At 39.2% G+C, this 12566-nt stretch overlaps 2 protein-coding genes across 2 annotated transcripts in view; both read left to right on the top strand.

The window, feature by feature from the left end:
* Positions 1–272: 272 nt before the first annotated feature.
* plaat1 (phospholipase A and acyltransferase 1) lies at positions 273–3471 on the top strand. The gene is made up of 5 exons (XM_010773727.1): positions 273–314; positions 1153–1202; positions 1683–1821; positions 2569–2837; positions 3357–3471. The coding sequence occupies exons 2-5, from the start codon at positions 1176–1178 to the stop codon at positions 3456–3458; spliced, it is 537 nt and encodes a 178-aa protein (XP_010772029.1). The 5' UTR covers positions 273–314; positions 1153–1175; the 3' UTR covers positions 3459–3471.
* An 841-nt stretch (positions 3472–4312) lies between these two features.
* The window catches only part of ftsj3 (FtsJ RNA 2'-O-methyltransferase 3), a 15324-nt gene continuing 7070 nt past the window's right edge, over positions 4313–12566 (top strand). The window contains 18 exon segments of the mRNA XM_010773726.1: positions 4313–4482; positions 4646–4751; positions 5477–5523; positions 5976–6055; positions 6199–6298; positions 6413–6607; positions 6708–6823; positions 6951–7055; positions 7267–7454; positions 7610–7667; positions 7669–7769; positions 7922–8057; positions 8519–8706; positions 8865–8976; positions 9113–9194; positions 9372–9513; positions 9623–9732; positions 9930–10032. Of these exon segments, the coding sequence (XP_010772028.1) occupies positions 4416–4482; positions 4646–4751; positions 5477–5523; positions 5976–6055; positions 6199–6298; positions 6413–6607; positions 6708–6823; positions 6951–7055; positions 7267–7454; positions 7610–7667; positions 7669–7769; positions 7922–8057; positions 8519–8706; positions 8865–8976; positions 9113–9194; positions 9372–9513; positions 9623–9732; positions 9930–10032 (2036 nt within the window). The 5' untranslated portion in view covers positions 4313–4415.

Raw genomic sequence — 12566 nt, 5'->3', positions numbered from 1 at the left:
GGAGGAGGTCTGTGTGTGCGTGCGTGCGTGCGTGCGTGCGTGCGTGCGTGCGTGCGTGCGTGCGTGTGAGTGTGTGTTCATGTGTGTGTCCTTAGCGACTGTGGCGAACTGTCATCAGTCAGATACTGAAATACCTCCAACAGGACCTCCAGCATCTGGTTTGGCTTTGGGATAATTGGCAATCTTTTATCACTACGAAACTTGGAATCGATCTCTTTCCGTTCTTCTTTTTCTTTTCTGTATTTTTTATGGTTATGTGCAGATTTATGATGGAGAACTAAAATGGTGAGGAAGAAAAAGCTGCTGGTGTTTGAGTAAGTATTAATCCTCTTTGCATTTGCTCTGTGTTGACTGTTTGAGCCTCTCACATACATTCAGTAAAATCCCTATGCCATATCAATACAACAAGCAACTTTAAATGTATTTTTGTATTTTGTATTCTTTTTCTACAAAATGTGTTTTATTTATGGTAACAACAAATGTTTTCAGAGCATTACGGCATATGTGTTACAACAAAAATGATATAATCTCCATACAGAGTTCAACTTTATATTTTCATTTGAGAGTTTTGGCTTGGTAAAATAATATGAGACTTTTTCTCAGCATGGCTACACATCATACATTAATGATGAGATGCATGTACTAATTGCTCTCCTGGGTGGATATAGATTTCATCCCATCAACGTTTAGTTTTGATCCAAACTAAACTCTTCTCTATGTGGAATTACAAGAAAATGTTAATAGTCATATCAGGTGATCCAAGGCAGTGAAACTATGAAACATTGAGAAAGTGATAGGAAACGTAAATGTGTTATGGATAAGTACTGCTATGTGAAATAACCTGGGCTCAAACTATTCTTCTGTCAGCTTCCTCATTGTGTTGATGCTATTGTGGCCGCACAGGTGACACAAGAGCTTATGTGTGTATTGTCTGTGTGTGAATGTATGGGAGCTTCTTTACATTGTACCATCCTATCTAGCATTCTCTTTCCCTGGGAATGTATTTGACCTTTTAACTCCAGTCTTAACACAAACTCAGGCAGAAAATAAAAAAACACAAATACAATTTCTTAGTCGTCCGATTCACTTTCAGTTATCTATTGGTGTGTTTTGTTGTATGTCTCTCCTATTTGTGTTTTCTTTTCTTTTCAGAAATTGTGGAAGCATGATGTGGGATGGATAAACAACAACAAAACACAACTGTAAGTTTACTGAAGGCTGTTAGTGTGACCTGAAATATGCCAGTGGTTGTTATTATGCTGGCCGAATATGTGATAATTAACCATGAATGCACATGCTCCAACAGGAGAAACATCCAAGTCATTTCAAGAGTCTATTTACAGCTAAATCTTTCCATATGTTTTAACATGTTTATCATTTTAATAAATAGTTACTGTTGGGGTAGCAAAGGCCTGATTGGAAAGAAGATAAATGTTCATTTAAATAATTGTTTATATGCTCTGTCCTACTGCATTAGATGATTATGATTAAAATGGGAAATCTTTTATAATGTTTTAACTTTTAATAATTCACAAATACCAATTGCTCCTTCTTCTAAACCTCCTTATTTTATAACCGTATTATTTTCTTTCAACAGACACACTGTGCTTATCTTTCAAGAAAGTTAATAATATGTGAAATAGCTATATCTATATGTGTTGTGTCTCTCCTTCTGTGTGCAGATGGCCTCTAATGACCCTGACCTTCCTGACCCCTCCAGTGACCCTCAGCCCGGTGACCTCATTGAGATCTTCAGACCAGCCTATCAGCACTGGGCTCTCTACCTGGGAGACGGTTACATCATCAACCTGACTCCCGTCGGTCAGTAGGACATGAGATGAGTGTTGAGTTCTGTGTTGTGACTTTTACTTACGTGGAAAAGTCTAAATACTCTTTTCACCTTTGTGGTTTGGTTTAAAGCCCATTGAAACTTGGGTTTTATTCTCAGAGGTGAAAGTAATAAGTATTTAATGCTTCAGTGGAGAAATACTCTGTAAAGGGAAAGTCTTATATTCAAAATGTTACCAAAAGTAAAAGTACCAATTCTGCACATTGGGTAGCTTTTTTTAAATTCACCATCATAGTCAGAATCAGGTTTATAAGCAAGTAGGTTTACACGTCTGAGCATGTTGCCTTGTTGTATACTGTAGTATGGTGCATAGACAACCACAGTTGAGGAAGATAAAATGTAAGTAAGGATCAATTAAATAATATCTTATCTTATCTCATAGGACTTATGGCTTGTTTTGTAAATCTTTGTCAAGTCTTTGCTCCATTTCAAGGTTCTTGGTATCGTTTTCTTATGTAGGAGCCACTAAAGTCTTTAAGACTGGTTCAAGTTTGATGAAATTATGTTGTTTCCGTCCCATTTTGGATCCTGGCCTTTGGACTTTCGGGTCTGTTTGTTGTGCAACCCCACTTCAACTGTTAGTCTATATTTTGTCAATAGTATATTACAGTATATTGTCAATACCTGCAATATTCCGGATACTACAATGTTCACTTTTGGTAATACTTGTTATGTCTAAAATCTTGTTATCACACTGATGCTATCCTTTTCCTCTCTAGACGAGAACCAGGCAGCTGCCATGTCCAGTGTGAAGTCCGTCTTCAGCAGGAAGGCAGTGGTGCGCATGCAGCTGCTGAAGGAGGTGGTGGGTAGTGACTCGTACCGTGTAAACAACAAGTACGACCACAACCACACACCCCTGCCCGTCTCTGAGATCATTCAGCGAGCACAAGTCCTCATTGGCCAGGAAGTGTCTTACGACCTGCTGGGGAGCAACTGCGAGCACTTTGTGACCCTTCTGCGCTACGGGGAGGGGGTTTCCGAGCAGGTCTCTCACTGTTTATTTTGTCTTTGTCTCATGTGTCATCAGGGCAAAATACTAACCTTCCACTCGGCAGACCACAGTGACCGATGGCATGTCACCACGGCCATAGTTCTAAGTGTGAATTACACTTTTTAGAAGAGAATAAGGGACATTTCTTTAAAGTAATCCTCACCATAAACATCTACTAATCTTTGCAGATTGTGACATATAAAGGGGAAACAATTTTACTTTGTATATGAAATAAGCCTTTTTAATTCTACCCATAGATTTGGCAACGCTAAATCAATGCTCCTAAATAAAAAAATTGGGCCTATCTGAACAAGTTTAATTTAGGCAGAGGGTTGAAGGTTTGTTATTTGATTTTTATGTGTGAAAATGATCAAAGCACTTCATTCTCAAAATAAATCTGCTGTTCATTCTGTGTTACAGACAGGTGTAACATATTGAACATTATAAACATTCTTGTTCTTTAATATATTGAAGATCACAGTCCACCTCCTCTTGTCCTCTTTGTCTCCTCAGGCTACGCGGGCCATTGGGGCCATCAGTTTGGTGACGGCAGCAGCCAGCGCCTTCTCTGTCCTGGGACTGATCAACACACGATCCAGAAACAGGCCTTTCTGACAGCTGTGATCTTCACTGAAGGGTGTTGCCTCCCAACATTCATGCGGCTGTGATACACAAATAAATGAAATAAATATATAAAGAATGAAAATACAAATGATTGGGTTATTTGTTCAGAAAGTGGCCTCGTAGAGTTTACATTGTAGGGTTTCAACTGTGTTTGTTGGTCAGATATTAACAACTCAGATGCTTGGTCAGGGTGTGAAATTACAGCACTACACCTGATTTTATACATTAAACTTTAGTTGGTTCTGGTCGTGCAGACCAAGTTTCCAGAACCCTTATCTGAGTTTATGTTGCAGCGATAGACTGTAAATATAATACAAAGGTGAACTGACATTCCCCTTGGGGATTAATCAAGGGTCTTCTTCTTCTTATCTTCTTCTTCTGATAAATTTTTGTTTTGTTTTTACAATGTCTGTTTCCTCTGTATTTATATTTTGACTAAATGTAATCATGAATATGATAAGATAAAGATAAGATACACTTTATTGATCCCAATTTTATGTCACAGCAGCATGAAGATAAGACATTGCACCTAAAAGAAAAAAAAAAGAAAAAATAACCAAACAAAAATAAAGCTATACATATCAGCAGTAGAAGTTAAACGAAATATGCAAAACAGTGAATATATATAAATAATTATCAACAATGAAGGATATTTGTTATCAGTTCATGTTTTATCTGTCCATATCAAACTATGAATTTCCTCTTTAGCACATGTCCAAACCATGGTCCAAAGAAAAAGGTTCTTGCATTTTGCGGTGTAGACAGCAGGTGGCGCCCACGTCCTGCAATCATCCTGAAACAAATCAATAGAAGAAGAAATACGATCAGCGGTGTGACGTGGATTCTCTGCGCCGAGAACTCCGCACGTGTTGTTTTCATGGACGTTTGAGTGCTTATACTGTGGTATTTCTGTGTTAGAGTAATAGTGTTAAACACACTGCAACAAACATGGGGAAGAAACTCAAAGTCGGAAAAACCCGAAAGGATAAATTTTACCATCTGGCAAAAGAAACAGGTACATTTCCAGTGTTAGAAAATATAGCACGTTTTAGACTGTAAGCATTGAAGTAGATATTAGCATGGGTGGTAGCTAACTTGCTAACACTAAGAAGAGTGTACGCTGGATTATATTGTAATAGTGCCAGCTCTCTGATAACATTTGGTTTTGTCTTTTTCAGGTTACCGCTCTCGATCTTCTTTCAAGCTAATTCAGCTCAACCGTAAATTCCAGTTTCTTCAGAAAGCCAGAGCTGTGGTGGACCTGTGTGCTGCTCCTGGAGGATGGTGAGCCTGTCAACACTATCAGAGATGGAACAAAATATATTATTCTACTAACATGTTCAGGGTTTAAAGCAATGGTCCCCAAACTAGAGATTCAAAGGGACACGCATTAAACAGCATTATGGGACAGCGAATCGTGTCCTGTCATACATAAAGTCTTTCTATTTTATTTAATATTCAACTTGGTAGTTTAACCCTTAATCAGGTTTTCCCAGTCCAAAATGGGGGAGAAAATAAGTATTGACAATATTTAATTATTATAACCTAATACCACTATCAGTTCAGCTTATCAGTCCAATATTATCAATGTATATTTTTCCATTATTGATTGTTGATCAATTCTCCGTTTGGGGGGGAAATAAAGGTAGACCTACACATCTGTACTATGTCTTGAGTCTGCAGACTTTGTAGAGTGTCAGCCTTAAAGCATTTGAACGTGCTAAACTTAATTACAAAAATTGTACAGACGTTTTTCTTTCTTTATGAATTTGATCCACCCTATATACGGTTTCTTCCTGACAGCAAAAATATGCTCCTCAAACAACCATAACCTTTTAATTCAGTATTTTATTATCTTTGGAGAGACGTTAACCATGTGCCAATCATTAATAATAATAATAAGGTGCTATGATGTAGTGTATGCTCGGCCTAGTGTGACAGATTAGTGAAATGTTTTTTGTGGATTATTGTTTGTAAAACTCATGATTGTGAGTGTATTCTTCTTGCAGGTTGCAGGTGGCGTCAAAGTTTATGCCTATATCAAGTATCATTATTGGTGAGTATTATGTCACCATTTTCTGATTTATGATTTGTAGGGCTGTACCGAATTATTGAAAATGCTGACATTCATGAACTTTCTTTTTGCATGTCTCTTTTCATTTAGGTTAATCCATTAATTATATACAGTTATAGAATAAAATTAGGCTACACCAATAATATTTATATTATTATATTTTTAAAATTAGACTTTATTCGATTTTATTCAAATGTTGGTTTTTATATATTTATCGAGAGTACGTCCTAATATTTGACAACAAACATTAAAAGGTCATTTTAAAAGCTCAATAGACACTTGGAATTTAAAAATGTATACATTTTATGAAGCCCTAATAAATGATTCTGTCTTGGGCTGGCTTTTTTGATGTCTGATTTTAATCTAATTAATTGGTATTGTATATGGAAATAATGTGATAAAAGTAATAAAATGTGTTGTTCTTTTCCTCTCAGGTGTGGACCTGGTGCCCATTAAGTCCATCCCCAACGTTGTTACACTGCAGGAAGACATCACCACTGACAAATGCAGACAGGTGAGGCAGCTGCAGACTAACATCAGTGTGCAGGCTGCTAACACTGATAACACAATAAACAATTTAAAACTCCTGTCAAAATACAAGACACTGGAGACACAACATTGATGTATTGAGTGCAATACTTTCTGTCCCACATACAGGCTATCAAAAAGGAACTGCAGACTTGGAAGGTCGACGTTGTGTTGAATGACGGCGCCCCGAATGTTGGCGCCAACTGGCAACATGATGCCTTCACACAGGGTATGTGCCACCAAAAAGTAAAAGTTTGCCCAATAGTATACCGGTGAGAAGTAAAGGATCACTTTCAAACTTAAATGTCCCATTATCTCACTTTGTTCTCCGCTTCACCTGCAGCTCATTTGACCCTCATGGCCATGAAGTTGGCCTGTGAGTTTCTGACCAAAGGTGGCACCTTCGTCACCAAGGTCTTCCGCTCCAAAGACTACCAGCCGCTGCTCTGGATCTTCCAGCAGTTCTTCAAGAAGGTTCAGGCCACCAAGCCGCAGGCGTCCAGGAACGAGTCCGCTGAGATCTTTGTCATCTGTCAGGGTCAGTGGCAGCTGACTGACAGAAAAAAGCTTGTCAGACGCTTATTTCTTAGCCACTTTTGTAGATTTCACCTGAACTAAACATTGTCTTTTCTTAACAGGTTATCTTGCCCCGGACAAAATTGACGCCAGGTTTTTTGACCCCAAACATGCGTTCAAAGAGGTGGAGGAGCAGGCCAAAACTGTCAGGGATCTGATTCCTGTCAAGAAGGCAAAGGTATGTACACTCAACAAGACATAGGAATATCAGATAAACATTGATATATCATTTCAATCCAAGTTTAATCAGTGTTTAAACATTATTTGCTATTTTGTCGATATGATAATATTTGATTTTGTTCCAGGCGGAGGGATACGACGATGGTGATCTGACACTCTACCACACTTTCACAGTGACAAACTTCCTGAAAGCCGATAACGCCATAGACTTCCTAAGCAAAGCCAATGAGGTGAGTAAACTGCTATAATTTAATATTTAACATGTTCTGCCATTTCACAGAAAATCCTGTTGAAAATACATTTCAAAAAGCAAAAGTTATAAATGATCCTGTACTGGACTATTTGAAATGACAGTCTAAAATGCAATAATAATAAAATGACTGACTACGTTAAGAAAAAGCTCTCAGGAATTTCAGTTCACATTCTGTCTTCTTCTCTCAGATCACCTTTGAAAACCCAGACCTGGAGTCTCACCCGTCCACGAGTATTGAGATAAAAGAGTGTCTGCGTGACATCAAAGTTTTAGGACGCAAAGAGCTCCGCCTGCTGCTTACCTGGAGGACCACACTGAGGAAATATCTGGCCAAAAAACTGAAGGGAGATTCCAAACCGCTTGACCCGGATATAAAGTAAAGTCTTTACAGCGTATTTACAAAAAGCTGCAGAAATATTCTCATGTCTTCACCAGACTGTGTTATTGCATATATATAAAAACACCTTCCTTTTTGCTGTTTTTTTAGCCTAAGTTCTGATGAAGAAAAACCCGATTTTGATGAAGTAGAAGAGAAACAGAAGAAGAAGAAGGAGAAGAAGAAGAAGCAACCCGGGGAGAAGGAGGAGAAGGAGGGTGAGGACGATGAGGATGAGGAGGAAGAGGAAGATGAGGAAGAAATGGAGACTAAACTGGCAGAAATGAAAGCTGAGGAGGTGGCTGAGCTCAAACGGTACAACACGTTTTGAAAAACAACATTTTTATTTTTACTCTGGATATAATTGAATACAAATTCATTTTTTGATTCAGTTTCACTGAAAGCTAATTACATTTGGAACATTCTGTTTAGAAATCTGAGATTTTCTTACTCTTATGCTTCATCAGTAAGAAGAGGAAGCTGCTGAAGGAGCGGAGGAAGCTGAGGGAGAGGGTGGAGCTGAAGATGGACCTGCCCGGCGTCTCCATCGCAGATTCCCACGACTTTTCCATGTTCTCCATCAGCACCATCAAGAAGCAAAAGGTGAATATAAGACACACACACACACACACACACACACACACACACACACACACACACAGGCTGAGGACATTTTCCCACACTTGTATAAACTTGCTACAGCACCGTTACCGAGTACACTGGACATTTAACAAAAAAACCTATTCCGCGACTACACTCAATGTCTTTAGACTTTGATCTTCAAATGTGAGGGGCCTGTGCGTCTCCAAGGGAGCTTCATAGCACGGACAATTTTTGCATCGCAATATTTCTCGGCTTGATCTAATATGTGCAACACTCTGCCAAAAATAGACATGCCGTGTAGTTTTATGTGGAGCCGCTTCTTAAATGCATCCTGTGGAAGCACAGTCTTTAGTTTTGCTGCAGATACTGTTGTCCCATCTCTAATGTCTCCTTCCAAAGTGTTTGGTGGTGGGGAAGACTCAAAAAAACTAATTCCTTTGCCATTCACGTCTCTCCATCAGACCCTGGCAGATATATCCAAAGGGGACATGCAGCTGGCGGACACCCTGGGAGATGAAGACGACGACCTCCACCTGTCTGATATGGAGGGTGACGATGCAGATGAGATTTCCCTCGCCTCTGACTTAGATGATGAGGACATGGAAGAGGTGGAGCAGAAGCAGAGAGAGCTGGCACCAAAGAAGAAGAAGTAAGTAAAGTCATATCGCATGAACCAAGACAGACCACTATTATAAATGTTTTTCCGGTCATGTATCGATAATATTGTGCTACTTTCTCAGAAAAAAACCATGTAATTATTTCTTTAAAAATAGTTCTTTACTTTAGCCTGTTTGTGTCTGTTTCCAGAGTAAAGTTTGATGAAGAAAAGGAGGTAGAAGGGCAGGATAGTGCCTTGCTGGTTGAACTGGAGGGAAAGGATGAGAAGAAGGAGCGAGAAACCAACCTGTGGTTCAGCAAGGTTTGTCATTTGATATATTCACAATGTTCATGTTATAAAATGATTTCTCAGCTGCCTATTTGTTCACATCATTACTGATCTGCAAATAAGTGGATTATTGTGTGACCTGTGACCCTTCCATCTTTTTGCACTGTAGGGCATATTCTCTGAGATTAACCTGGAAGGAGACGCCGAAAGCGAGCTCCGACAGACTGAGTGGCTTCAGAAAAAAGAAACAAGTAAGAGTCTCCTCTGTTTCTCATGAAATGATTTGTTCATCAAAAGTCGTTTTTTCTACAACGTCCTTTCATGACTCAGTAAAACAAAATGTAAAATATCTGTACTAAAAAGGATAGCAGCTCTATAAATCTGGTACAGGCAGTATAATAACCATTATGGTTCTTCTTTTGGAAAAGGCAAAAAGAGGAAAGCTGAAGATGAAAATGTTGCAGAGGAAGAGAAGACTGCTAAGCCAGAGGAGGCGGAGGAGGCGGGACCTTCAAAAGAAGCTGAAAACAACACTGACAGCGACTCAGATGACAGCAGTGATGATGAAAAGTAAAACCTAATTTTCTGTTTATGCTGTTTTCTGTTCCAAATCCAGTTACATTCATACTATTGACAAATATACAAATAGTTAAATGAATATTTTGCTGCTTGTTTTCAGGGAGATCAACAAGATGAAGCAGGTCACTAGAGGGGCTGGGGGGACGTCTGCTGGGACGTCAGTTGAGGCCAATGAAGAGGACTTCCAGGTTGTCCCTGTAGAAAGCATAAGTGAGTATGAGGAGCATTTATGTTGCAAGTGTTAAACTGATAATTTCCAATCTACACACATCCTATCTCAGGGAAAATCAACTGAAAACCAGGTTATACGTTCAAAATACTTTCAAAATGCAGCCAGTAAAATGTATTTAGCTTTTTGTTTTGTGTAACTTGTCTTTGTTAATAGTTTTGGCTTCTGTGCTCCTCAGGTAAGAAACACAGGATCCTGGATGCAGAGGGTCTGGCCCTGGGCTCTATGATCGCTACATCCAAGAAGCGAGCCAGGGACATGGTGGACGGCTCCTTCCACAGGTGTGTGTCTGTGTATCTAACAGGGTTCCCACGGGGTCTTAAAAAGCCTTACATTTGATAATCTGAATTTAAGGCCTTAAAAAGGTCTTAAATATGACCCAAAAAATAAGAAAGGTCTTAAATTTGATTTGGAAGGTCTTAAAAATGATGGGATTTGAAAGGTACTTCTGTGTTGCGATAGCGTCTAAATGTGTTTTGGGGGAAATGTCCGGGCTGCAAAGTAACCAGTACGGTAATAGCCTTTCAGTTCCCCCCAACGACACTGCATTGAATGAGGCAGAGTACGGAACATTAATACTGGTCCAATGTCTCGAAAGTTTCAAACATGAATATAGTTAGGAAAGAGACTTAAATGCGGCTTTGTTCAAATTATAAGACTGTTCCGTTCTGAAACGTACAATTAACTTTAGTCTATTTTTGTTTGACATTGCCTGGGACGGCCACACATAAATACCTTAACTGAGATGCGAATGTCAAGTATTACAGTCGGCCTCCGCTCCCTCCCCGCGCCGAACGCCTTCTCGTCTAACGGTCAGTAGAAGGGTCAAATGTTCGAATTTCTTACATAATAACACACTCCAAACCTTAATTTTCAACTATAAGACTTTCGGTTTCGAACAAACAAATTATAGATATTGTTTTAGGGAGGAAGGGATTGGGGCTTATTTATCAAAAGTTACGTAATTAAGGTGTAATAAAACTTTACTCGGCAACGCTGAACGGCTTGAACTAAAGCTATCCTCGCCCAGTTGTATAATCATAAAGTAGACATATAAAAGCGATAATGAAAATAAACTGTAGAGTTGGGGATTTCGTGTGGAACGCAGGCCGAAAAACCTGTTGTCTCCAACAAAGACTATTCAGCATAGACTAGATGTATAACAACTAAAACTACAAAAATACCTACACCAACTGTTATTTCTTTAATAATCTTAAAAACCGTCGGAAAATGAAATTATTTATGACATCAAAACACCTCTGTTAATTTGGCAACTCTTCACTCTTGTAGTATTGTGTTGTGTAAGTTTGTCCCGAAGGCGTCCAAAGGCGGTTGAGTTTACATTCTGAAAAATCTGTGAAACTTATCTTAAATTTCTTGGACTAAAGTGCCGTGTTATTTCTAACGTTCGTTTTCAACGATACTTTTCTTCTTCATGCAGGTATTAATGATAATGTTTCATTTACATAAGTACCAAGTTTAGTATTCGTTGTTAATGACCTTATATTGTCGGTGTGTCTTGACACAATCCGCACAATCCTGTTTTTCACACACACGACACCACGCCACGGCCACGCACACACACAGAACACTACACGAACACAGACTACCACCACGACCTCACACACGCACAATCCCCGATACGTTAATTAGCATAAAATTTCGCGTATAATGCTAAACCCCGGACGGTGTTAATGCTTTTGTTTCTATTAGCGTTTTTTTGCTAATAAAACGAAACCGATCCAACGACGTCACGTCACGGGATGTTTGTATAACTCAGCGATTAATTCAAAATCAGAATTAAATTAAATAGTATAAAGAATACAATTCATCCGAACACCTTCACGCCGAGGTTTTAAAACACTACGCACAAATCAACGCATAAATAATAAATAAATTTACGATAGTAAATAAAATTAATTAAAAACAAAACCAAAAAGTCCAACGTTAATATGCAAGTCCCATTAGTTGTCAATTTTTATATATGACAAGTTTAATAATAAACAAAATTTCAAAGTTATTTAACTACCAAAAGTTTCAGTTACTTAATTGGCATAAATTATTATAGTACTATAATTAATAACTGGTTGTATTAGCACTAATAACCGGTATTAGCTCGTCGGGGTCACACACCACACACACACACACACACACACACACACACAACCACCACACACACACACCACACACACACACACACACACACACACACAACACACACCACACACACACACACACACACACACACACACACACACACACACACACACGACACACACACACACACACACACACCACACTACTCTCTCCTCCTCTCTCACTGTTCCTCGATAAAAGTCTCGAGACGACGGAACCGGATGTGATAAAGTAGCAACGAAACAGACTAACCACAAATCGATGCCATAATCGGCAGTTGTCGTGGAGGCGAAAATCCCAACTGCATCTGGGTTTTGCAGCGGCCTCCAGGGCGGTCCCAGAGGCACACAACGACGCCCTCGACGACGTGATCGAGTTGCGAGGTGATCGATTGCGATGTAATCGTTTTGTTTGTGATTAAATAAAACGTTTACCACGCCGCCCGAGTTTGTGCAAGGGGAGGTGACCAAAGTTGGTTCGTGATTAATCTACAAAAGGTTGGTTTATGCCAACTTGACTGTGAAGGGGTAATATTAAACATTCATCTAAGCTTTATGTACTCAAAGACTGACGGCGATCGACTTCGAACCCACGTCCGCAAATGGATCGACCCACAAGAGGTTATTCCCCGGCCCCCTTTAGTTTCAATCCACTAATGACCAAGGTACAACTAATTAAG

Source organism: Notothenia coriiceps, unplaced genomic scaffold, assembly GCF_000735185.1.
Source record: "Notothenia coriiceps isolate Sejong01 unplaced genomic scaffold, NC01 NC01_scaffold00012901, whole genome shotgun sequence".
In the NCBI taxonomy this organism is placed as follows: domain Eukaryota; kingdom Metazoa; phylum Chordata; class Actinopteri; order Perciformes; family Nototheniidae; genus Notothenia; species Notothenia coriiceps.
This window is presented reverse-complemented; position numbering and strand designations above follow the sequence as displayed.

Coding starts and splice junctions, on each gene's coding strand:
- plaat1 (XM_010773727.1), top strand. CDS start 1,176: ATGGATAAACAACAACAAAACACAACT. Junction 1,822..2,568: donor CATCAACCTGACTCCCGTCG/GTCAGTAGGACA, acceptor TTTCCTCTCTAG/ACGAGAACCAGGCAGCTGCC. Junction 2,838..3,356: donor GGGAGGGGGTTTCCGAGCAG/GTCTCTCACTGT, acceptor TTGTCTCCTCAG/GCTACGCGGGCCATTGGGGC.